General features: G+C 44.1%; 2 protein-coding genes across 2 annotated transcripts; one reads left to right on the top strand and one right to left on the bottom strand.

Moving 5' to 3' along the window:
• Positions 1-506: 506 nt before the first annotated feature.
• fam174c (family with sequence similarity 174 member C) lies at positions 507-5,665 on the bottom strand. Its single transcript, XM_030434313.1, has 3 exons — positions 5,072-5,665; positions 3,045-3,170; positions 507-1,438 (listed from the first exon to the last, which is right to left on the bottom strand). Exons 1-3 carry the CDS (start codon positions 5,443-5,445, stop codon positions 1,435-1,437), a joined length of 504 nt encoding a protein of 167 aa, XP_030290173.1. The 5' UTR covers positions 5,446-5,665; the 3' UTR covers positions 507-1,434.
• A 1,481-nt stretch (positions 5,666-7,146) lies between these two features.
• On the top strand, positions 7,147-26,649 carry LOC115591893 (calcium/calmodulin-dependent protein kinase type IV-like). Its single transcript, XM_030434292.1, has 11 exons — positions 7,147-8,238; positions 11,662-11,740; positions 12,664-12,726; positions 13,171-13,253; positions 17,644-17,716; positions 20,382-20,472; positions 21,259-21,333; positions 21,548-21,623; positions 24,337-24,463; positions 24,715-24,867; positions 25,193-26,649. Exons 1-11 carry the CDS (start codon positions 8,132-8,134, stop codon positions 25,703-25,705), a joined length of 1,440 nt encoding a protein of 479 aa, XP_030290152.1. The 5' UTR covers positions 7,147-8,131; the 3' UTR covers positions 25,706-26,649.
• Positions 26,650-27,263: the final 614 nt, after the last annotated feature.

Below are 27,263 nucleotides of genomic sequence, written 5' to 3'. Positions count from 1 at the left end.
ACACACACACACACACCTCAAATCAGACAAATAACATCAACATTCGTCTAGTTCAGCAGAAACATTAAGGTTCTTTGAAGCATCATCACATTAAGCTGTTGATCAGGAGACAGCCAGGCGTTTCCCATCATGCCCTGGGTCCTGCAGCCTACGTGTGTATGACATCAGAGCAAGTCGGGATCAAGTCGAACTCAGAACTACCCAGCATGCATCGGTTTAACGCAGGACCGGCTCATCTGGACCGAGCCCCATGTCAGCTGAGAAGTGTCGGACTGAGAGCTGATCACTGTGATCGATCCGTCAGGAGGCGGGGCCAGCAGGTGTGAACAGCCTGCGGGAGATGTTCACAGTGACGTGGCGCCACCTGCTGGTCGACCCTCAGCATCAGAAGTTAATGACGTCATGGCAGCAGGTCGGAGATGAAGCTCAGCTTAAAGACACTTGTATATGTATTGTATACATGTATACTATATACATACAGTATATTCATATATCTGACTCATTACTTGAGATATTACTCAACATAATTCCATCTTTTTATTAAAGAATGACAGTGAAACAATCAGAAGCTTCATTAAAATAACAGATGTTGAAACATGTTAAAGAAAATGTGGACTAATGTTTTATTGCCTTTATAACAGAAACTGTTGAATGTATAAATGTATACAATGAAACTACTCACATTCTATGTGACTGTAAATGATGACGAGTGTTTGTCATCAAACAGCAGCTGGAAAAATACAGAAATCACCTCCAGACAGGAAACAACATGACTCATAATCAATCTGTCTGTTCTGATCCGACTCAGCTGTCATTAAAGGAACAGTTCACCCACACATGTAAAATCCCTCATTAAATAAGGTAAAGACCAGATCAGGTTGTGATCCAGAACTGTTCTGTGGACTGCGACACTTCACTGACTTTATATCATCAGGAGGAGGAGAGGATGTTTGGGTGAACTGTTCCTTTAACCCCTCTGTTCTGGTTCACTGAGCTGTAAATAGATCAGAGACGACTTGAAGGAAAGTTCTGGTTTCTCTCAGTTCGGCATGTTGAACTATAAACGAGACACTTTGAGTCCTGATCAGCTGTTTGTCAGCCTGCAGTAGTTGAAGCACGACGGAGGAGCAGAACAGCTCAGAAAAAAAGACAAAAACAATCAAATTAAAGTAATAATAATAACATTAATAACAATAATAATAATAATGAACAAAGGAGGAAAATTTGGCCTGATGATTCTCCACAAACTCTACAATACCACCTTAAAAAAATAAATGATCTCTTGCTCGGGTTCCTCGAGCAGCTTTGGCGTTTGTCTCAAAAACAGTTTGGTCCATTTTTATCTTTCTGCAGTCGTCACTGGTCGGTCCTCTCCGATCAATAATCAATATCAGCCGACATCCACAGACGTGTGATCCATCAGGAGGAGACGACTCATCTGAACAGAGACACAGATAACACTGATCAGATCAATCAGCAGATCAATAGTTCCATCAGGAAAACCAGAGAACAAAGTTCTGGACGCTGCAGCGCCGACTCAGTTAAAGGAACATCTGATCCGATCAGGTCAGCCGGATGTTAAAGAGCAGAACCAGCAGAATTTCATCAGGATCTGCAGTTTATAGTTTATTATCTTAAAAGACACCAATGAGTCAAACTGATGGATTCTACAGGACGGGTTCTACTAAGCAGTCCCAAAAGTGGGCGATGGGGAAGCAGTCACCTGAGTTTCCTGTCATTCAGACACCAATGAGGAGACATCCAACACTTTGTGTTTTGAGCAGAATGTACAGGAAGTTGTTATTTAATAACTTCAGTATTGTTTGGAATATCACAATTCTTTCGATAACTGCTTGTCAGGAAGGTCCACAGATGCTGAGTGCAAAGTTTGGTGCAAATCGGTGAGTTCGAAAGAGAAGGTTTGTGACATTTCGCGAATTTGTGAAAGAAAATGGAGGCGGAAATGGGCGTGGCCTATATCAGGAGATTCAGCACAATTTAGTGAATGTGTGGATATAAGGTTGTTGAATGTGTGAAAAAGTATATGTGAGTTATAAGCCAAAACGCACTTTCCTTGATTATAGCGCCACCGAGTGGTTGAAATTGAGGACAACAATAGAATATGAAGTTTTTCGGCAGGTGTGACGTTCCAAGTTTGGTGAGTTTTGTTCAGGCAGTGAAAAATGTGATCATTGGGGACAAAGAAGGGGTCACGGGTCGAGGCCTGCTCGGGCCCTAAATATGTCCGGGCTCCTCCACCTACCAGCAGAGGGAGCTCAGGTGCCAGCTGTGGTGATTGGACCGGTCTGAGAATCAGAATCTTTCTGTGAGCAGTTTGAAAACTTCATCAGAAAGAAAAAGCTCCAACTGAAACACATCATGAAGCTGAACTCGTTTTTATCCTCACTAGTTTATTTGACAGGTCTGTCTGAACGACTTCAGTCCGACCCGATGCTCTACAGACGAGCAGGTCGGGAGTTCGGTTGTGACGTATAAAATACAAATCCAGTTTTTATTTACACAATTTACTCAATGCTGAAATTGAAGTTGTAAATAGAAGCTCTGACATCAGAATGAAGGAAGACAAACAGATGTCAGCTCATCTCCATCTTTACATCCTCCACCTCACAGCCAGCTTCACTCCATCTGCTCAGCTTTGTGTCTTACCTTCAGTAAAGACGGACGTCCTGACAGATTTCACAGAAATACACACAAATGTTGTTTTCCTTTACTAGCTTGTGCTGCAGCTAATGATCACTGTCACCATTAATCGATCAATGACGTCTTTAATCTGCTTCTTTCGTCCAGAACACAAAGACTCGTCTCAAAATAGTTGGCGATTAGTTTTCTTTTGGTCGACTAATCGATTAACCGACTGATCGCTGCAGCTCCAGTTGCGAGCCCTTTGTCGCCCAGACTGGGAATCAGTTCTGTTCTGGTTTCTGTGCAGTCCAGTTTTAATTGTACATGTCCAGTTCTGAAGACATGTCTAATAAAAGGCTGACTGAGGGATGAGACACTCTGCTGCTCTGCGGTTGTCTGACCTGCGGAGGCTGCGAGCTTCGTACAGCGTGTCGTCCTCGTCGCTCTCCGCGCCGTCCATCTCCACAGAGTCGTCGTAGTTTGACAGCAGGCCGTACTTCTTCTTCTTCTGGCTGGGCCTCTTCAGCCTGTCGACACCACACAACAATAAATGGCCAACAGAACCAAGTACAAATGATGGATACACATGAACAACTGCTGATCAGAGACTACATTAAATTGAGAGATTTATGAATGGGGTTTGGTGTGACTGCTGTCCACATCCAGGACAATGTCAAAGAAGGACTGATAAGTTGTTAGTTTTGTGTGCCAACAGATCGACTGATAGATCTGAACTGTTTTTGATCACATATGAGAAATCTTTATATGTTAATAAAATAATAGTTTAAGATAAGCAGTATCAGCTCGATGCAGAACTAAAGAGTGAATCCAGCAGCTGGAGAAAAACACATGACTCACATTGAACACAGTGTGTGCTGCTGCTAACAGGACAGAAAGCATTAAACCGCAGGAATTCAAATGGAGTTTGGTGTGATATCTGTCCACATGCAGGAGACAGACAGGGAGGAAACCTTGTTACTGAGGTAACACTACGGTCGAATCGCTGCACGGCTCAGATTAGGAAGCAGCAACATAGTATTGTATGACCACTAAACAAATGTTTCGATCAATGAATTGATTAACTACACGTACTGGGAGAGGCTGGTTACGTAAATGGTCTTTACAACACTCGTCAGATTCACACATACACACACACTGATGGCAGAGCTGCCATGTACGGCGCCAGCTACTCATGAGGAGCAATTTGGGGTTCAGGATCTTGCTCAAGGACACCTCGACACGCAGCGGGGGGTGCCGGGATTCAAACCTGCAACATTCTGATTAATAGACTGCTGATCTATGGTTGGTGTACGCAGGTGACGAAATGAAGAACGGCTGCTAAAAATATATAAAACAGCATAAACATCATTTTTTAGCATGTATGCCTCTGCTGCTGGGAGAGGAAGTATTAAAATGCTGAATTTATGAATGTAGTTTGGTGCCGAGGTCATAAAAATAAAACGTATAAATGGAGTTTAGTGTAAAATGGATTTTTTTATATTAACTGTAAGTTTGATAAAAAGATGTTACATAAACAAATCAACATCCTGCCATTGACCTGTATGTGGACAGATGCCACACCAAACCTCATTCAGAAATCTGTGATCAATACTTTTTCTCTCATCAGCAGCTCTACATAATCTGTGAAATGTGATGAATGTTTTTCTACAGCTGGAGGAGACACACTTCAGCTCAGCTGGGATCTGAGCTGACATTTGTACAAACAGCAAGAGAGACTGAGAATAGGGAAATAAAACAGCCATGATCTTACATCTTCTTCCGGTGATGTGTTTCTCTATATTCTGTCATGGTAACAGTCCACATGTGATGAGATCTCACCAGCGCGGGAGGAGACCTCGAACTGTAGGAGACGCTTTTAGAAATAAATTGTTTGATTGACATTTAAGCCGAATCGAAGATGATGAACTAAACTCGTACATCAGCACCCAAATCACCGTTTACAACACATACGATTCTGCTGATGCGACAGGAAGCGTTAAATGTCTCCATTCAGGAATTAGGTTTGGTGTGACGTAGTTTTTTTTTTTTTGATTAATCAAATAATGTATCACTTTGTATTTCATTCGTTTTGTCCAACATGTGACCCCAATTAACATCTTTAACAATGTTACTGCCTGCTGTTCCCTGTCCGCGCACGGACATTACACCAAACTCCATTGATAAATCTGGTGATTTCTGCTTCTGTTATCGTCAGTTCACTGCTCAGTATGAGCCGTGTGTTGTTCTACAGCAGGAGCACAAACTCTTCACTTCGGCTGATCTGAGGACACTTTGAATCATTTAGGACGAAAGAAAAAAAGATAATTAAGAAGCAGATGTCTGACTTTGTATTTACGCTGTGTTCGTGTGATTCACCGATTTCATCCATATGCGAATGGAGTTTGGTGGAAATGTGTTAAGTTCTCACCGAACAGCTCGGATCAGGAAGTAGAGGACTCCGATCATGGTGACCCCGATGAGGACGTACAGGGCCCTCTGGATCATCGAGCCGTCCAGAAGTCCTCCGGGACCCTTCCCGCCGGTATGGGTCGAGTTTACCCCGCTGGAGTTCGTCACGGCGGGTCTGGGCACCGCGGTGCTGCCGGCGGCGGGGTTGGTCACTTGGTCCGCCATTGACACGAAAAGCCAGCAAGTCGGAACCAGAACCACCGACAGAATTCTGTGGAAAGTCATTTTCACACCACAGAAGAAGAGCCGAGTGAGAAAAGACAGAAAGCGGAGTTTGAGCTCAACTCTTCTTCTCTGGTGACAGAAAGTAAATCCGAACCCGGAAGTCCACATCCGCCTACTGCTGACGTCACTGAGCCGTGGGCTTAATTCTCCCTCAGTTTGACTCGCAGGACTTGAGGTTTTACCTGCCAACCAATCAGCGAGCTCCACACCTGCACGAGTAAAGGTTGAACTGAATCATTACTGCAGATGTGTGAGCGACAGAAACATCTGCCTGCTTTTGATCCATGATGGAAATATTTTTTTATGTTTTCAGAGGAGTTGATGAAGAGTAGAGAGCGTCCTACAGAGAACATGTGGATAACAGTAACTTCCTCTTCTTCTTCTTCTTCTTCTTCTTCTTCTTCTTCTTCTTCTTCTTCTATAACAGTGTGACATCACAGTGATCTTCAACTTGTCAGAACCTCTAAACGATCCTGAGCAGACTGAGAGGAGAAAACGTAACAACATCATCATTCGTTAAGTCTCAGGAACATCTGACAGACTCAGGAGGATCTTTAATAAACATCATATCCTGGTTCACTTTAAACCCGCCAACACCCTGAGACAGAACCTTGTCCAGCCTGAGGACAGAACACCCAGACATGAACAGAGTTCTGTAGTTTATGATGTTCAGTGCAGCAGGAAGAACCTCTTGGATTAAAGGTGAAACGTCCTCAACAAACTGAACCAGCTCCAGTTGATGATACAGAACTCATAATAAACTAAATCTAAACTTTTTGATAGTTTTCTCAGAGATTCTGTGTGTTTGAAGACACAGCTGGATTCTGGTCTCTGTGGCAACATCTGGACCTGTCACAGGTTCTGATCAGAACCTGTCAGCTGATCTCTGTGTGTCCTCCTGATGATTGAAGTGTCAGCTTTAATCCTGCAGCTGTGCACCTGCCTCCACAGCCTGCTGCTTTTTAACTGATGAGCACATCTGGACTGATGACATCACTCAGTGACAACAGACCCATCCTCACCTCACCTGTCCGTCCAGATGTCAGCGGGTCACTGCTGTCGGTCACATCAGAGCTTTAAATTCAAAAACAAACTGCAGATGGTTTACGACGCAAAATAATCTAGAAAATATAGTTTCCTCATCAGCTGACTGTGAACCAATCGACCTGAAGGGAAGTCGATTCTTTAACTCAACAGAACCTGGAGCACCAGAGTTGAACTTGTCTCCATCCGGTCAGCAGGGGGCGCTGTTGTGGAGTCTGCAGCAATGGACTCATTCAGCTGTATGAAAGGAGTTTAAAATACTGTAATACTCAAGTAATACTACATAAAATACTCTCAGGATGATTAAGTCTTATTTACTGACATATATATATGTATATATATATATATATATATGTATATATATATATATATATATATATATATATATATATATATATAGAGAGAGAGAGAGATGTGTATATGTATAGATATATATCTATACATATATATATATATATATATATATATATATATATATATATATATATATCTAACTCCTCTCTTAGATCTCTCACTCATTTCATTATCTATTTATTATTTTTTATTATAAACATTTAAAATGTCCACAGTTGTTTGAGGTCTCAAGGAAGATTTAAAATAAATTAATTTCCGTTAATTTCTCAGTTTATTAAGAATCTTTTGTAATTTCATCTGTCAATCAAACACTGATATTAAAATACATGTTAAAGTCTCGACACGTGGATAAAAACATAAAAACCATAAAAAGCAGCTCGTCATAAAGAACTAAATGAAGAATTATCAGAAGAGTTCCTGACGTAGGCTGGACGGGTCACGTGTGTCAGAGGTGTGATTCTGGAGCAGAGCACGTGTGACGCTGTCAGGTTGCGGGTTTGATTCCCGCAGGATCAAAGCCTCCAGATGTCACGCTAATGTACATTTATGTATTTAGGTTATTTCTGTATTTAGGTTGCAGCCAGAGCCTCCGGTGACTGACAGGCCTGCCGTCCAATGGGAGCGCGGCTCGGCTCTCCTGCCGGGCTGTGATTGGTCGGTGCGGTGATGAGGGGCGGGGCTGTCAGATTACAGCAGCATCTCTGTCTCTGCAGATCCAGCGGACATCTGGAGCAGCCCATCCCGGGAACCGACCCTCCGAGCACCGAGCCCCGACACCCCGCAGCCCCGCAGCCTCGCAGCCGGGCTCCGCGCTCTGCTCCCCGGTGAAAACGCCGTCGGGCTCCGGTGTTGTTGTCGCGGCTCTGCGGCTGCAGCTCCGCCGGGAGGCTGCTGCGCTCCGCGGGGACGGACGGAGCGTTTCTCCGGTAAAAACACGGAAACACGGATAAATCCCGGGAGGACGGTGATGGACTGAACCGATCCGATATTTGAGACGGCTTTAGGCCCGATGGAAGCTGCGACACATCTGGACCGGGTCTGTGTGGATCCCGGTTCCTGCTGTAGCCCGGAATAAAGAGTCGTGTCCGTCTCTGAGGGTCTCATCTATCTGTAGTTTGGATCCTGTTCCGGATCAGATACGGTCCTGGTCGAGAGTTTGAAGGAGCAGGCGGATCCTCCTGCTGGTCTGGATTAAAGCCCATCAGGATCATGAATCATCCCCCGCTGCTCCTCTAATCTGGGTTTTACCGAGCTGGATTTAAATCTGAGATCTGATCTGGATTACTCAGATCCTGGTTCCGATCGGGTCGCACCTGACCCGGTCTGAACTGCTCCCAGTCTTCGTGTTATCTTGAACTCGGTTCTGGTCCTGGTTTTGAGGAGTTCTGCTGTCGCCATGCCGACGTCCCGGCCTGGTTCTGAGCCGGTGGAGTTCTGGGTGGACGGGTCGAGGCGGGACGGGACGGTTGAGGAGTTCTACACCCTGAGCTCCGAGCTGGGCAGGTCTGGACCACGGGGGGGGGGGGAGGTGCTGGCACAGGGGTAAAGTGAGTTTAAAGTGGTCCACATGAGGGGTCCGTGTGGTGGACAGAACCACACAGCCCGGGCAGTGGACCCCCTGTTAGACCAGTAGCAGAATCAGAAGGGGGGCAAGTGGTTATTGAGTCTGTACGGAAACTAAAATAATATTTCATGTTGAGTCAGAACGGTCCGATGAAGACTTCAGGTTCTGATTCTGACGTCAGAACAAACAGACGTTTTAGTATTATAGAGTAAATAACTGTGACGTCAGCAGGTCAGCTGATGTGTAGTAATAAAGGAAGAGATTCAGTGAGGATGATCTGGAACATGATCAGCTGATCTCTGAGGAGAGAAGACGTAAACAATATTAATAATGATTTTTATTCACAGCTGTTCTGAACCAGCTGCTCGCAGTGAAATAATACACAACTCACTACAGATAAACAACAAAATGATCGACAAACATAAAACCATTAAAACAGAACCGACAACATGAGTCCAGAGAGCAGAGCTCAGAACCAGCTGCTGCCGGAAGAACGAACATTGGAAAAGAGATGTCATTAGTGTCTCGTTCATTCTCCGAGACAGCTATGAGATCTCTGTGAGACCAACGTGAGGCTGTGGCTGATTTCTCCTGAGAAACAGCTGCAGAAAATCTCAACTTGGGCTCCTGTAAGTTTCAAAGGAGATCTCATCAAGCTCCCAGTGAAGTTTCAGAATGTCTCCTCAGTGCTGGAAAGTTTAAGTGGTAAAGTCTCAAGTCTCACCTGTTGCTGCTAAGGAATTTTAGGAGAAACAAGTGAGAAATGTTTGAGACCAAAAAAGACGACAACCAGACTGAAATGAGAACTCTCATTGAGCTCCCGTAAAGGAGCAAGCTCTGAGCAGTAACATTTTCCTCTGGGTTAGTGACTTAAAGTGATTTAAAGATCAGCTGATCTGTGGACTCCAACAGCTGCAGCTGAACCTGAAGCTTCGTCTCATTCTGATCACTTCCTTGTTCTTGTTGAGGAGGCGGAGCCTGTGCACTGTGACGCTGTGAGTCGTCCCTGAAGTCTCACCTCTCCGTCAGAAACACAGGTGACAGATGATGACATGAAGTAAGTTCAGGTGGACTTCAGTGTGCCGTCACCGATCTGAGCTCGACTCGTCCGCCTGTTTCTGCTCTGCTGTCGTTTGTCGTGCAGTTCAGAGACGCGCCGATCAAACGCCAGTTGGCTGCAGGCGGCCATGTTTGAGACGTATTGAACAACCTGAGTAGAATCGGTGTGAGCGGGGTGTGTTTCTGTTCAACTCAGAGAGTCTCGTGTTGGAACAGTTTCTGCTTCTCAGGTTTAGAAAATATCATGGTTGGATCCAAAAACAGACCCTAGAAATATCCAGCGATGTGACTGGAGCTGCACTGACTCCACCCCCAACAGTCAGCTGATCATCATAACATGTGATCGCCTCTGTGGTTTACAGGAACGTTACTTGCTGACATCACATCACTGATGTCGATCAGAAGTCAGCATCGGTCTGAAAATCTGCAAACAAACCAGAGACTGATCACACAGAACTGATGACATCATCCAGGCTGACATGAGTTCCTGTTGTTAGAGTCTGTGATGATCAGCTGACAGTCACATGGTCAATAATTCAGAATTGATCGCCATCCATCAGGTTGTTGTTGACCAATGAACAGACCCGACACCAGTCAGCTCCATCACAGCTGCTGTCATGTGATTGGATAAAGAGCAGTGAGGCAGTGAGGTCACAGGTCTGTGGACGGGTCACACACACCTCAGTGACAAACAGGTGAACTATCTGACAGGTGTACCAGCTAAAGTGTGACGTCATCCAAACTGTCCAATCAGTGAGCTCCCTGTCGGTCACATGACTTCATGTTCAGGCGTGAACGAGTCCCAATGGTGTGAACTGTGTGTGTTTGCATGGGTGTGTGTGTGTTTGTGTGTGTTTGCGTGGGTGTGTTTGTGTGTGTGTGTGTGTGTTTGCGTGGGTGTGTTTGTGTGTGTGTGTGTGTGTGTTTGCGTGGGTGTGTGTGTGTTATGTTGTGTACTGGTTGTTGATATTACAACAACAACAGCAGCTCTGTGGAAAACGTAGAATAATGTCAGCAGTGAATTCAGAGGGTGTGAGCAGGTGTCCTGTTGCCATGGAGACCAGCCAGGACTCTCTGTCTGTGTGTGTGTGTGTGTGTGTGTGTGTGGATGCTGGATCTGTTTCCTCCATCTGTCCCAGCAGAATAACAGATCCCCCTACACACACACACACACACACACACACACACACACACACACACACACACACACACACACACACAGTGTTGTGACAGTGTTTGGATAGATTTTACTGAGACAACCACAGACAGTGTGAGGATGAAGATGAAGATGAAGATGATGAAGATGATGAAGATGAAGATGATGAAGATGAAGATGATGAGGAAGATGAAGATGATGAAGATGATGAAGATGAAGATGATGAAGATGAAGATGATGAAGATGAAGATGATGAAGATGAAGATGATGAAGATGAGCCTTCACAAGACAAATGTTACATTTATTTGACAACTTTTTAAGATTAATTTAGATTTTGTTACATTTCATTTATCAGCTAAATATCACAATATCTTTATTGATTATCTCTATTGATCTCTTTGACAACACGCTGTGTAAAGAAGCTGCTGAGTCTGATGAAACATTTATTGATCTTTAAAGCATTTAAGTCTAGAACCACGCTGCTGATTTTATTAGTAATTGATCAAAAGAAATTGATTGTTGTATGTGGGCGTGGCCTTCTGCATTCCTGAGCAGCCGTCACACTAAAGCTGAGCTCGTTTATTAATTAATGAGTAACGATGAAGAAGCACCACAGTGAGACTGCAGCAGACTCAACTTTATGATCCAACTCTGAACTGTTTGTTTCAAATCTGCTGAGTCATCATCGACGCTTCACCTGGTTCAGACTGAACGCTGTTGGATCATTAAGAACACGAGAGAATTAATCAGGTTCTGTTTTCACATGTGGTGAAATATGAATCATCTGCGGCGCTGGAACAAGTACTTTTACTTCTGTTGAAGTGCAAATACTACAACAATAGTTGTAGTACCAGAAGTAAAAGCAATAATATCATATACTGTATAATAAACATTAATATATGAATGTGTTCTTCAGCTCATTTAAATGCCTTTATATATTGCTGGTAGTTTCATCTGTAATAATACATCAGTATTCTTTAGTTGATTATATGAAGTGATTAAAGTACATAAAAACTTATAGAAACTGCATTTAAACTTTTCAAGGTATTGTTTTTGTCACATCCTGTTTTGTCTTCTGTAGAAGATTCCTGATGCAACGTTGACTTTATAGACGTGAGTTAACACTGTGTGTGTCGATGTCTTCCAGAGGAGCGACGTCCATCGTGTATCGCTGTGAGGAGAAACAGACTCAGAAGCCCTTCGCCCTCAAAGTCCTCAAGAAAACAGTGAGTGTCGGTTGTGATGGAGGAAGCAGACGACATGGGGATCATTCAGCTTCAACACATCGTCTTCATACGTCACGCTGCTCGGCTGAACCACAAACCACCAGAACACAATGTTACACCCTCCAACAATGTTAGCTTAGCACAAAGACTGGCAGCAGAGGGAAGCTGTTAGCCTAGGTCCACAGACACAAACTGATTTACATGTTGAAATCCCATTTTTTAGCTAACAGGTTAATCAATAGTCCAGGAGGCAGCTGGGCTTGATCAGAAGCTAACTCTCAGCTAACAGGAAATAGAAGCTAACTCTCAGCTAACAGGAAATAGAAGCTAACTCTCAGCTAACAGGAAATAGAAGCAAACTGGCCAGATGGAACTTCTCAAACTTCTGCTAATGAAACGACAAAACTGAAGTCGGCTTCATGTTTTGTCTTTATTCAGCTGGTTTCTATTGGGCCGCTGTGGCTCAGGGGTCGAGCCAGCGTATTGGTATCAGAAGGTTTTGAAGGAACAAGATACTGAGCCCCTGATGTGCCGGTCGGCACCTTGCATGGCAGCCAACACTATCAGTGTATGAATGTGTGTATGAATTAATGTAAGTCACTTTGAACAAAAGCTTTTGATGAATGTAAATGTGAGCTCAGCTGAGGTGAGGTGAATAGCATGGTAGCTAACAGTTTTGTAAATGTTAGCATGTGTGTTTATAATATTATTGGTCTTCATTTAAAACATTTTTGATGGAGCTCAGCTAGCAGATTCAACTTTTTTCCAGACTTTGTGCTAAGCTAGGCTAACCCTGTCCTGTGCACACACAGATGACAGTGATCCATCTTGTAATGTTTCTTTGTGCTGACTGAGGTGATTCTCTTCTTTCAGCTTTGTTCACTTCCTGTTTGTTTGGTCTCATGTTGTTTCTTCTGTCGCAGATTGACAAGAAAATCGTTCGTACAGAAATCGGCGTCCTGCTGCGTCTTTCCCACCCAAACATCGTAAGTATGTTTACCATGACATCATTAATGAATAACTGTGAAATGTATGTTTCACCACGAACTGAGCTAATTACCTGATGTTTTATATGAAGGCTCCTTTGAGACAGGTTTGTTTTGTGTTCTCATGTCAGTTGAATGTAATTATTATTGTTATTATTATAATTATTATTTCTATTATTATTATTATTGTTGTTGTTGTTATTATTATTCATGTCAGCTGAATGTCATCAGATGGATTTCTCAGATGAGTCGAGTCTGCAGACATTAGGAACATGTTGTATTCCTGCTGCAGTAACGATGAGTTGTGTCAGACCAGAAACACTGTGGACAATTCACTGTGCCTCCATGTTGTAACCATCCCTCATGTGACGGATCAGTACCGGGTACAGTACATGTGGGTTGATGTTTTATTAGAGCTGTGTTCATTGTATGTTCTTCTGTCAGATTCAGCTGAAGGAGATCTTTGAGACAGACACTGACATCGCTCTAGTGCTGGAGCTGGTGACAGGAGGAGAGCTGTTCGACCGGTACGTTACATCAACCTACACACATGTACGTTACATCATACTACACACGTGTACGTTATATCAAACTACACACATGTACGTTATATCAAACTACACACATGTACGTTACATCATACTACACACGTGTACGTTACATCAAACTACACACGTGTACGTTACATCAACCTACACACGTGTACGTTACATCAAACTACAAACGTGTACGTTACATCAAACTACACACATTACATCATGTAGACGGACACATTTGTCATATGTAAGACGCAACACCGACAACAAAATTCAAATGTCCCAGAAAGTTCTTCTAAGTTGATGTGGTTGATCGAAACATGTGACAAAAGAGCTTCATGCAGACAGTAGAGCTTCATGTAGACAGTAGAGCTTCATGTAGACAGTAGAGCTTCAAACATACAGTAGAGCTTCATGCAGACAGTAGAGCTTCATACAGACAGTAGAGCTTCATGTAGACAGTAGAGCTTCATACAGACAGTAGAGCTTCATACAGACAGTAGAGTTTCATACAGACAGTAGAGCTTCATGTAGACAGTAGAGCTTCATACAGACAGTAGAGCTTCATGTAGACAGTAGAGCTTCATGTAGACAGTAGAGCTTCAAACATACAGTAGAGCTTCATGCAGACAGTAGAGCTTCATACAGACAGTAGAGCTTCATGCAGACAGTAGAGCTTCATGCATACAGTAGAGCTTCATACATACAGTAGAGCTTCATACAGACAGTAGAGCTTCATACATACAGTAGAGCTTCATACAGACAGTAGAGCTTCATGTAGACAGTAGAGCTTCATACAGTAGAGTTTCATACAGACAGTAGAGCTTCATACAGTAGAGTTTCATACAGACAGTAGAGCTTCATACAGACAGTAGAGCTTCATACAGACAATAGTGTTTCATGCAGACAGTAGAGCTTCATACAGACAGTAGAGCTTCATACAGTAGAGTTTCATACAGACAGTAGAGCTTCATACAGACAGTAGAGCTTCATACAGACACTAGTGTTTCATGCAGACAGTAGAGCTTCATACAGACAGTAGAGCTTCATACAGTAGAGTTTCATACAGACAGTAGAGCTTCATGCAGACAGTAGAGCTTCATACAGACAGTAGAGCTTCATACATACTGTAGAGCTTCATACAGACAGTAGAGCTTCATACAGACAGTAGAGCTTCATACATACTGTAGAGCTTCATACAGACAGTAGAGCTTCATACATACTGTAGAGCTTCATACAGACAGTAGAGCTTCATACAGACAGTAGAGCTTCATACATACTGTAGAGCTTCATACAGACAGTAGAGCTTCATACATACTGTAGAGCTTCATACAGACAGTAGAGCTTCATGCATACAGTAGAGCTTCATACAGACAGTAGAGCTTCATACAGACAGTAGAGTTTCATACAGACAGTAGAGCTTCATACATACAGTAGAGCTTCATACAGACAGTAGAGCTTCATACAGACAGTAGAGCTTCATACATACAGTAGAGCTTCATACAGACAGTAGAGATTCATGTAGACAGTAGAGCTTCATACAGTAGAGTTTCATACAGACAGTAGAGCTTCATGTAGACAGTAGAGCTTCATACATACAGTAGAGCTTCATGCATACAGTAGAGCTTCATACATACAGTAGAGCTTCATACAGACAGTAGAGCTTCATACATACAGTAGAGCTTCATACAGACAGTAGAGCTTCATGTAGACAGTAGAGCTTCATACAGTAGAGTTTCATACAGACAGTAGAGCTTCATACAGACAGTAGAGCTTCATACAGACAATAGTGTTTCATGCAGACAGTAGAGCTTCATACAGACAGTAGAGCTTCATACAGACAGTAGAGTTTCATACAGACAGTAGAGCTTCATACAGTAGAGTTTCATACAGACAGTAGAGCTTCATGCAGACAGTAGAGCTTCATACAGTAGAGTTTCATACAGACAGTAGAGCTTCATGCAGACAGTAGAGCTTCATACAGACAGTAGAGCTTCATACATACTGTAGAGCTTCATACAGACAGTAGAGCTTCATACAGACAGTAGAGCTTCATACAGACAGTAGAGTTTCATACAGACAGTAGAGCTTCATACAGACAGTAGAGCTTCATACATACAGTAGAGCTTCATATAGACAGTAGAGCTTCATACAGACAGTAGAGCTTCATACATACAGTAGAGCTTCATATAGACAGTAGAGCTTCATGTAGACAGTAGAGCTTCATACAGTAGAGTTTCATACAGACAGTAGAGCTTCATACAGTAGAGTTTCATACAGACAGTAGAGCTTCATGCAGACAGTAGAGCTTCATACAGACAGTAGAGCTTCATACATACTGTAGAGCTTCATACAGACAGTAGAGCTTCATACATACTGTAGAGCTTCATACAGACAATAGTGTTTCATGCAGACAGTAGAGCTTCATACAGACAGTAGAGCTTCATACAGACAGTAGAGCTTCATACATACTGTAGAGCTTCATACAGACAGTAGAGCTTCATACATACAGTAGAGCTTCATACAGACAGTAGAGCTTCATGTAGACAGTAGAGTTTCATACATACAGTAGAGCTTCATACAGTAGAGTTTCATACAGACAGTAGAGCTTCATACAGTAGAGTTTCATACAGACAGTAGAGCTTCATGCAGACAGTAGAGCTTCATGCAGACAGTAGAGCTTCATACATACTGTAGAGCTTCATACAGACAGTAGAGCTTCATACAGACAGTAGAACTTCATGCAGACAGTAGAGCTTCATACAGACAGTAGAACTTCATGCAGACAGTAGAGCTTCATACAGACAGTAGAGCTTCATACAGTAGAGTTTCATACAGACAGTAGAGCTTCATACAGTAGAGTTTCATACAGACAGTAGAGCTTCATGCAGACAGTAGAGCTTCATACAGTAGAGTTTCATACAGACAGTAGAGCTTCATGCAGACAGTAGAGCTTCATACAGACAGTAGAGCTTCATACATACAGTAGAGTTTCATACAGACAGTAGAGCTTCATACAGACAGTAGAGCTTCATACAGACTGTAGAGCTTCATACATACTGTAGAGCTTCATACAGACAGTAGAGCTTCATACAGACAGTAGAGCTTCATACAGACAGTAGAGCTTCATGCATACAGTAGAGCTTCATACAGACAGTAGAGCTTCATACAGACAGTAGAGTTTCATACAGACAGTAGAGCTTCATACAGACAGTAGAGCTTCATACATACAGTAGAGCTTCATATAGACAGTAGAGCTTCATGTAGACAGTAGAGCTTCATACAGTAGAGTTTCATACAGACAGTAGAGCTTCATACAGTAGAGTTTCATACAGACAGTAGAGCTTCATGCAGACAGTAGAGCTTCATACAGACAGTAGAGCTTCATACATACTGTAGAGCTTCATACAGACAGTAGAGCTTCATACATACTGTAGAGCTTCATACAGACAATAGTGTTTCATGCAGACAGTAGAGCTTCATACAGACAGTAGAGCTTCATACAGACAGTAGAGCTTCATACATACTGTAGAGCTTCATACAGACAGTAGAGCTTCATACATACAGTAGAGCTTCATACAGACAGTAGAGCTTCATGTAGACAGTAGAGTTTCATACATACAGTAGAGCTTCATACAGTAGAGTTTCATACAGACAGTAGAGCTTCATACAGTAGAGTTTCATACAGACAGTAGAGCTTCATGCAGACAGTAGAGCTTCATGCAGACAGTAGAGCTTCATACATACTGTAGAGCTTCATACAGACAGTAGAGCTTCATACAGACAGTAGAACTTCATGCAGACAGTAGAGCTTCATACAGACAGTAGAACTTCATGCAGACAGTAGAGCTTCATACAGACAGTAGAGCTTCATACAGACAGTAGAGCTTCATACATACAGTAGAACTTCATGTAGACAGTAGAGCTTCATACAGTAGAGCTTCATACAGACAGTAGAGCTTCATACAGACAGTAGAGCTTCATACATACAGTAGAGCTTCATACAGACAGTAGAGCTTCATACATACAGTAGAGCTTCATACAGACAGTAGAGCTTCATACAAACAGTAGAGCTTCATACAGACAGTAGAGCTTCATGCAGACAGTAGAGTTTCATACAGACAGTAGAGCTTCATACAGACAGTAGAGCTTCATACATACTGTAGAGCTTCATACAGACAGTAGAACTTCATGCAGACAGTAGAGCTTCATGCAGACAGTAGAGCTTCATGCAGACAGTAGAGTTTCATACAGACAGTAGAGCTTCATGCAGATAGTAGAGCTTCATGCAGACAGTAGAGCTTCATGCATATAGTTACAGCATTATGAATGTGTCCTGTGATACATATGTGACGTATTGTATCCTCCCATTGGTTTCAAGGATTGTGGAGCGCGGGTACTACAGCGAGAGAGACGCCGCTCACGTCATCAAACAGATCTTGGAGGCTGTGGCGGTAAGACTGCTGCCTTCATCTGTCTCTTTTCACCATCAGACTTTCTGGCTGTCGTCACACAGCCGCCACGTCTCTGCCAACAGCGGTCACAGTCACACTGGATCATCCAGCTGCAGCCGTCCTCCTGCTCATTAGATTACTGGTCACTTCCTACGTATCAGTTCAGTCTCTGCAGCTTCACACATTCAGATCAGCTGCTCGCTAACTGTCTTCTCCCGAAGTTGCTCTTATATCTTAAGAGTCTTGACGCAGGCGGAGAGTTATCCTGTCACAATCCGAGTACAACTGACATTTGGTATTATCAGACAGACAGAGAACGCTACGCTAGCAGTTACCAAGTCCTGTTGGCTTCAGGTTCCTGTTAGCTTCTGGGTCCTGTGACTTCATAGGAATCCTCTAGTTTTAGTTAGCTTCGAGGTCCAGTTAAATTAGCTTCAGCTTCTAGTTGTTTAAACTTTGGGTTCTGTCAAGAGATTGCCTCTAACTGTTCCTGTTAGCTTAAAGTTAGCTCCAAGTTCTTGTCCACTGACTAACTTGTAAGCTAACAAGATAGACTACCACATGTAAATCAAACAGACTTGGAGTTGTTGGAAGGTAAACTTTTTATTTTTTGAAGGCCAAAAGTTTCTCCTTGCTTACAGTCTTAGTGCTAAGCTAGGCTAACCACGTCCTGGACAAACTAATATTCATGTGAAACATGATGACAGTATGTCACTTACGGTTGGACTGCTCCTGTAAGTCAAAATAAAGTTGTCTGTAGGACTTACACTCAGATTCAGTGTTTGTGGTGTAGGAGTTTATCCTCCTCCAGCTGATGATTCACAGCTTCCCACAATTATGTGATAGTACAAAACCATGAGGCATTCACTGAAATGCTCATACAATACTGCACTTACAAAATGTGTTACTGTGGCTGAAGAAAGGCAGGAAGAAACACAGTAATCGAATAAAGCAACGAGTAGTTATTATCATCATATTATGAAGATGTAGGTGAAGATATACGTGAAGATGTAGGTGATGATGTAGATGATGATGTAGGTGATGATGTAGATGAACATGTAGATGAAGATGTAAATGATGATGTAGATGAAGATGTAGATGATGATGTAAATGATGATGTAGATGAACATGTAGATGAAGATGTAAATGATGATGTAGATGAACATGTAGATGAAGATGTAAATGATGATGTAGATGAAGATGTAGATGATGATGTAGATGATGATGTAGATGATGATGTAGGTGATGATGTAGATGAACATGTAGATGAAGATGTAGATGAACATGTAGATGAAGATGTAGGTGATGATGTAGATGAAGATGTAGATGATGATGAAGATGTAGATGAACATGTAGATGATGATGTAGATGAAGATGTAGGTGATGATGTAGATGATGATGTAGATGAAGATGTAGATGATGATGTAGATGATGATGTAGGTGATGATGTAGATGATGATGTAGATGATGATGTAGATGAAGATGTAGATGATGATGTAGGTGATGATGTAGATGAAGATGTAGGTGATGATGTAGATGAAGATGTAGGTGATGATGTAGATGAAGATGTAGGTGATGATGTAGATGAAGATGTAGATGATGATGTAGATGATGATGTAGATGAAGATGTAGGTGATGATGTAGATGAAGATGTAGGTGATGATGTAGATGAAGATGTAGATGATGATGTAGATGAAGATGTAGATGATGATGTAGATGAAGATGTAGGTGATGATGTAGATGAAGATGTAGATGAAGATGTAGATGAAGATGTAGATGAAGATGTAGGTGATGATGTAGATGAAGATGTAGATGAAGATGTAGATGAAGATGTAGATGAAGATGTAGATGATGATGTAGATGAAGATGTTGTTGGCTGCTGCACACGGTGGCAGCGTGCAGCAGCTGCAGGTCTCTTATGTAACAGCAGCTTCCATCCTGCTGCTGAACAGATTAAAACCAGAGAGGATTAACACACACACACACACACACACACACACACACACACACACACACACACACACACACACTGCCCACAGCTGACCTACATCTACCACCCAGGAAAACATACGCCTGTGTACGTTTGTATATACTTGTGTTTATTTTAATGTGTGTGTGTGTGTGTGTGTGTGTGTGTGTTAATCTGCAGTGCAGAAATATCCTGCAGCCCCTGAACACATCAGCATCCTCTGGTTTCTCAAAGTGTGGGTGGAGGCCTCAGCGTGTAGAGTCACTGTCGTACGGAGACGACTGACATGAAGGAGAGCGGATCAGAACCAGAGGCCCGGAGCTTTCTGTGTTTCTGTTAATACAGATGATAAGTTCACTGCGTTCTGGTATCAGAACACTGTCGAGTGTGACGAGCTGAACGACTGAAAACAGAAAAACTTGCTGAGTGATTTTTCTGCTCCTGTAGTGTCCGTGATGCTGCGTTCAGTTTCAGATGCTCCCTGAGTGTTCACAGAGCAGCAGGGCATGCTGGGAGCTGGAGGAAAAGGCCATCTGTCAGTCCGTCATGCCAGATCCTCCCCAGACCCCCCACACCTTCCCTCTCGTCACCTGAGAGCTTTCCCTCCAGTCTGTTCTGTCCAGCACTGATATAAGCCTGCAGCCTGTAGGGGGCACTGACACTCTGGCAGCTTCAAACTGTGTGTTTGTCTTTCAGTATCTTCATGAGAACGGCGTCGTGCATCGTGACCTCAAACCGGAGAACCTGCTGTACGCCGACCTGTCGCTGGACGCTCCGCTCAAGATCGGTAACAAACCAACAACACAACACCATCACATCCTAAATGTAAACAAAGGTGTAGCAGCTGAAACCCACACACACACCTTAGTGCCCTGCTGGCTAGCTGTGAGCTAACAGTTAGCTGTGGTGTCATGGTAGGCGGGGCTATCTGGTCACAACTCACATTTGATTGGATGATTGATTGAGGTCACGTCTGTCGTCAGTTGACTCAGCACAGCTTCACAGATCTGTGAGATGAAGACTTCGCTCAGGGGAACAAAACACTGTGAACTCTGAGTCTGGAAACATGTTGCAGTCAGCTGAAACACCTGCAGCTGCTTCACAGTGGGCCGATAACTCTGACGGGCCATGTAGAACCTTGTTGTTCGTGAAGGCTGAAGGTGTAATATTGCTAATTTTCTGCTCTTTAAATGAGAATAAGGTTCTGTTCTGCAGTCTCTGGTCCGTTCACTGTCCGACCAGCTGAAGCCTCAGTGTGTGTCAGCATCCAGATGGCCTCAGACGAACACTTACAGATGGAAGCAGCTCACATTCAGCCTCCGCTCAGCACCACCAACACCTTCCTGTTGTTCAGAGACTCTGCAAAGAAACACATTCTCCTCCACCTCCAGCTTCCACTGCTTCACCCACACACGTTACTTTAAATAGAAACAGGAAGCAGCAGAACCACAAACAGGTTTTAACTCAGAACCTCCAAGTCAAAGAATCAGATGTTTGTTATTTGTTTCACTTCTGACGTGTTCTAATGTTCCAATGTTTTAATGTTCTAATGTTCTAATGCTCTCTCTTACAGCTGACTTTGGTCTGTCCAAAATCATTGATGACCAGGTGACCATGAAGACCGTCTGTGGTACACCGGGCTACTGCGGTGAGTTCACCACATCTACCACTCAACTACAACTATGAGTAGGTGGTGTAGTAGTAGCAGTAGGTGTAGTAGATGTATTTACCTGTGTAGCTGTGTGCAGTGGTGTGTTCACTGCTCTTTGGGGTTTCACATAACTCAGCCAGCTGGCCAACAGGCTAACAGCTGACAGGTTAAAAGCTAACAGCTAACAGTTAACAGGCTCCTCTGCCTGCAGCTCCAGAGATCCTGCGGGGAAATGCTTACGGCCCTGAGGTGGACATGTGGTCGGTTGGCGTCATCCTCTACATCCTGTGAGTCCATAAACACCTCTCACACACACGCACACACACACACGCACACACACACACGCACGCACGCACCCACGCACGCACACACACACGCACACACACACACACACACACAGCAGAGGGTTGACTCACTCCTGTCAGTTTTATGGACTTCCATCCGACTCATTACAGCCATTAAAGCGATGACATCATGTGAAACCTGCATCCTGTTCATCAGTTCATTAATTAATATGTTCCTGGAGCCTTCAGATGGTTTGTTGTTCTCTGTCTTCAGCAGCAGAATCGGTTCTTACAAGCTGGTTTCTCTACAAGAGGAACCTTTCTGATCAGTCTGTTGAGGTCATCCAGTCTTTATAACAGAGATCAACATTTATAATCTTTAATTCTGTTTTCTGTGTCTGAGTGTTTGTCATGAGTTATAAAGCAGCTGTATTATGAACTGGACTACCTGTGTCACTAACTGGACTACCTGTGTCTCTAACTGTACTACCTGTGTCTCTAACTGGACTACCTGTGTCTCTAACTGGACTACCTGTGTCACTAACTGGACAACCTGTGTCTCTAACTGGACTACCTGTGTCTCTAACTGGACTACCTGTGTCTCTAACTGGACAACCTGTGTCTCTAACTGGACTACCTGTGTCTCTAACTGGACAACCTGTGTCTCTAACTGGACTACCTGTGTCACTAACTGGACTACCTGTGTCTCTAACTAGACTACCTGTGTCTCTAACTGGACTACCTGTGTCTCTAACTGGACTACCTGTGTCTCTAACTGGACAACCTGTGTCTCTAACTGGACTACCTGTGTCACTAACTGGACTACCTGTGTCTCTAACTAGACTACCTGTGTCTCTAACTAGACTACCTGTGTCTCTAACTGGAGTACCTGTGTCTCTAACTGGACTACCTGTGTCTCTAACTAGACTTCCTGTGTCACTAACTGGACTACCTGTGTCGCTAACTGGACTACCTGTGTCACTAACTCGACAACCTGTGTCTCTAACTGGACAACCTGTGTCACTAACTGGACTGCCTGTGTCTCTAACTGAACTACCTGTGTCTCTAACTGGACTACCTGTGTCTCTAACTGGACTGCCTGTGTCTCTAACTGAACTACCTGTGTCTCTAACTGGACTACCTTTGTCTCTAACTGAACTACCTGTGTCTCTAACTGGACTACCTGTGTCACTAACTGGACTACCTGTGTCTCTAACTGGACTACCTGTGTCTCTAACTGGACTGCCTGTGTCTCTAACTGAACTACCTGTGTCTCTAACTGGACTACCTTTGTCTCTAACTGAACTACCTGTGTCTCTAACTGGACTACCTGTGTCTCTAACTGGACTACCTGTGTCTCTAACTGGACTACCTGTGTCACTAACTGGACTACCTGTGTCACTAGCCCTTTTTAGATAGAAAAGGCGGCACATTTGCTCCAAGGTATGGGCGGCAATGTGCTGGCCTGTCTTTCTAAAACGGAGGCCTAATATTCCTCCTTTTCCAAAAGGAAGCACGAAGTTCGGCTGTGAAGGAATTTGTCCTCAAAATAAGAGCTTTACATTGCACCCCATTAGAGTTTAGAACTGGGTTCTTAGCAGGGGGGGTTTAATTTGAAAGTAGCAACCGTTCTTAGCTTGCCGCTACAACAACAAGCTAACACAACCAAACAGCTACAGAGATCGCGGAGACGCTAGCATCTCCTGGATCTCAGCAGCTGTCCAGTTGCTCATCTTAATGTCCGCGGATTAAATGATGGACTGACTGCTGTGATCAGCTGTTTCCTGATTTTAAAACTCCCCGGCTGTGGGTCGCACAACAGTGCAGGTCATCGACACCTCCGCCCACCTCACGCAGAGGCCGGCACATTGCCGCCTTGGATTTAGATAGCAGGCGAGGCGGAAATAAGTGTACCCTCTGAGGAGGCAAATTGGCGGACCAAAACAGACCCCCAATTTGCTGGCCTCCGTCTAAAACCGCGGGCCGAGCTGCCAAAAGGACGGGCAAATTGGCGGCTTGCTGCCCCGTCTAAAAACAGCTACTAACTGGACTACCTGTGTCTCTAACTGGACTACCTGTGTCACTAACTGGACTACCTGTGTCTCTAACTGGACTACCTGTGTCTCTAACTGGACTACCTGTGTCTCTAACTGGACTACTTGTGTCTCTAACTGGACTACCTGTGTCACTAACTGGACTACCTGTGTCACTAACTGGACTACCTGTGTCTCTAACTGGACTACTTGTGTCTCTAACTGGACTACCTGTGTCACTAACTGGACTACCTGTGTCTCTAACTGGACTACCTGTGTCTCTAACTGAACTACTTATGTCTTTAACTGGACTACCTGTGTCTCTAACTGGACTACCTTTGTCTCTAACTGAACTACCTGTGTCTCTAACTGGACTACCTGTGTCACTAACTGGACTACCTGTGTCTCTAACTGGACTACCTGTGTCTCTAACTGGACTACTTGTGTCTCTAACTGGACTACCTGTGTCACTAACTGGACTACCTGTGTCTCTAACTGGACTACCTGTGTCTCTAACTGAACTACTTATGTCTTTAACTGGACTACCTGTGTCTCTAACTGGACTACCTTTGTCTCTAACTGGACTACCTGTGTCTCTAACTGGACTACCTGTGTCACTTACTGGACTACCTGTGTCACTAACTGGACTACCTGTGTCTCTAACTGGACTACCTGTGCTGCAGACTCTGTGGGTTCGAGCCCTTCTTTGACCCGAGGGGGGATCAGTACATGTACAGCCGAATCCTCAACTGTGACTACGAGTTTGTGTCTCCGTGGTGGGACGAGGTCTCCCTGAATGCCAAGGATCTGGTGAGTTCCTCTGATGGTCCAGCCGACATCCTGACATGCAGAACTTGAAGATAAACTTATTTCGTTTCACTTCATCAATTAATTTGTTGAAATACTTGATACCTGATTTAAACTTGATAGGAAATACTTTCTGTCTGGGACTTGATACTCATCTGGTACAGCTCAGTCGTCGGCTGCGAACCGGCTCAGTCAGACACGACCTTCCTGGACCGGTGTTATGACCTCAGTCCTGCCCCTGTGTGTCTCTGCAGGTCAGTAAGCTGATTGTCCTCGACCCTCACAAGCGCCTCAGTGTCCGGGAGGCCCTGCAGCACCCCTGGGTGCTGGGCAAAGCTGCCCGCTTCTCCCACATGGACACCACCCAGAGGAAACTGCAGGAGTTCAACGCGCGACGCAAACTTAAGGTGAGGACGGCGTCTTAGTGTTAGAGTGTAAAACAGCAGATGTGTCATATGTCCACGCGATTCAGGCAGTTTATGTCAAACATCTGTGATAAGACTTGACAGGGATTATTTTGAGAAGTAAAAAATGCGTCAGTTACATTTGAAGAACTTCGGCATAAAAAACTACAACTGAGTGAAATCTGAACTCAAGTAACCTGCTGTGAGAACTTGACTCCCCGTTGAGACTCTGCTTACCTGAGCAGATGTTCTGACGGTCTTTATAAAGAAATGATAAAGTGTGTGTCAGCGATGTTAACAGTGTGTGTGTGTGTGTGTGTGTCACCAGGCTGCCATGAAGGCTGTCGTGGCCACCAGTCGTATGCACGAGGGCTCACGGCGTCGTACTGACAGCTGTGAGATTCCTGGCTCGGGAGCTTCCAGGCAGAGCAGCATGCAGCAGGACCCGCCCCCTGAGTCTACAAGCCCCCCCCCCTCGGACAAAGAGACCCCGTCACAAAATCAGCAGCTGCCACAGGAAGACGAATCAAAGTCCACCAACCAAAGTGCTCTGAGCCCCTCCCCTCCATGCAGCCCCAAACCACCTATCTCTGACGCCACGCCTACAGGCCCCGCCCCCATCAGACCACCTCTGCGTGTCGAAGGGCTTCGACAAGCGTCCGTTGTCCCTAAAACCGTGCCGGTCCAACCCCGACTGCCCCAGAAGAGCTGCTCTGTGGTAGAGCCTGCCTCCAGGGTGGAGGCCACACCCACGCTGGCCACTCCTCCGAGTCCCAACAGCCTCAGCAACGGCTTCACGCCAGGGGCGGAGCCAGCCAATAAGACCACCCACTGCCAGTGATCACCTGACACAACGAGCGGAGACGCTCCAACACAAAAACTACGTTGAGGTTCAGCCTTCATCAACAAACATTCACATCATTATTGGGACCAAATGAGACCAGAACCCAAAGTATCTGTAACACCAGAGCTAACGTTCAACCAACAACATCTTCCAATCCGTAGCTTTGCTGTTACACTAACATGCTAACATGCTAACATGCTAACAGCTATGGACTCACTGAGGGTTGTTTGCTGTCGGGAGCGTTGAGCTGCTGCTTGTGACGGCTGGAGAAGATTCAGAGTCTGAGATCAGAAGTGACGACTGATTCGATCTGTTCTCGTCACTGTGGTGAGAAACAGCCGACGTCTTTATAGCAACACAACAACAAGTTTCTCCCGACCAACAAAACTCTTTGTCTTTTATTAAATAAAGGTATTAAGTAAGACTTGTTGAGTACAGCTTCACCAGGACTGATTATTAGCAAAATGCTAACTTTCTAGCTGCCAGTCAAAGATCTAGTCCTCCTGCCTGCGACCATTGATTATACAGTTTATTGATCTGTGTCCACTCAGCACTCTGACCGACAGTTAGCGAGCCAGCTAGCAGTTAGCCTGCTGGTAGACTCTTCTCTGATTCAGAAGTTTAAGTCAAACTAACATGGCGTCTCTTCTTCTCACCACAGTGGCGACGGGTCAGCTGATGTTTGTGACCAAAATGAATTATGGAATCAGAGGCATTGATCCATAACTAGATATAGATAATGACCTGTTAAAGGATAACTCTGTTATTGTTCTCATAATTATGTTACCTGCAGTTTTAACAGAATGAAGCTGAAGTATCGTCATTGCATCATCAGCACACTCGAGTCACGGGTCAGATGTATCTTACACCTGCGGCCAGGTCTGACCCATCTGATCGTACTGAGATCGAGTTCTTACTGATCAATAAACAGATTGATCACATGATGACACCGTGTGGACAGGAAGTCACACATTCATCCTGGTTTCTACATTTTGGACACAAACTTGTATTTTATCTCAAACGGAATCAGAAGTCTGAAGTCTGCCGTCACTTTGAAGGATTCATTCAACATCATGAACACACGAACATGAGACGGATTCTGAACGTCTGGACAGGAAGAGGCTCAGTGATTCCCCAAATGCTGAAGTGCTCCTTTAAGTTCTGATGAGGACAAACTTCTTCTTCTTCTTCTTCTTCTTCCTCTTCTCTCTTCTTCTGCTTCTTCTCTCTTCTTCTGCTTCTTCTCTCTTCTTCTTCCTCTTCTCTCTTCTTCTGCTTCTTCTCTCTTCTTCTGCTTCTTCTCTCTTCTTCTTCCTCTTCTCTCTTCTTCTGCTTCTTCTCTCTTCTTCTTCCTCTTCTCTCTTCTTCTGCTTCTTCTCTCTTCTTCTTCTTCGCCTTCTTCTTCTTCTTCTGCTTCTTCTCTCTTCTTCTTCTTCTCCTTCTTCTTCTCTCTTCTGCTTCTTCTCTCTCCTTCTTTTTCTTCTTCTCCTTCTCTCGTCTTCTTCTTCTTCTTCTCTCTTCTTCTCCTTCTTCTTCTCCTGGTACAGAAGGTGAA

Source organism: Sparus aurata, chromosome 11, assembly GCF_900880675.1.
Source record: "Sparus aurata chromosome 11, fSpaAur1.1, whole genome shotgun sequence".
In the NCBI taxonomy this organism is placed as follows: Eukaryota; Metazoa; Chordata; class Actinopteri; order Spariformes; family Sparidae; genus Sparus; species Sparus aurata.
The sequence above is the reverse complement of the archived record's forward strand: the minus strand, read 5'-3'. Positions and strand labels throughout refer to the sequence as shown.

Coding starts and splice junctions, on each gene's coding strand:
- LOC115591893 (XM_030434292.1), top strand. CDS start 8,132: ATGCCGACGTCCCGGCCTGGTTCTGAGCCGGTGGAGTTCTGGGTGGAC. Junction 12,727..13,170: donor GTCTTTCCCACCCAAACATC/GTAAGTATGTTT, acceptor TTCTTCTGTCAG/ATTCAGCTGAAGGAGATCTT. Junction 17,717..20,381: donor AGATCTTGGAGGCTGTGGCG/GTAAGACTGCTG, acceptor TTTGTCTTTCAG/TATCTTCATGAGAACGGCGT.
- fam174c (XM_030434313.1), bottom strand. CDS start 5,445: ATGTGGACTTCCGGGTTCGGATTTACTTTCTGTCACCAGAGAAGAAGA. Junction 3,171..5,071: donor TTCCTGATCCGAGCTGTTCG/GTGAGAACTTAA, acceptor TGGTGTCGACAG/GCTGAAGAGGCCCAGCCAGA.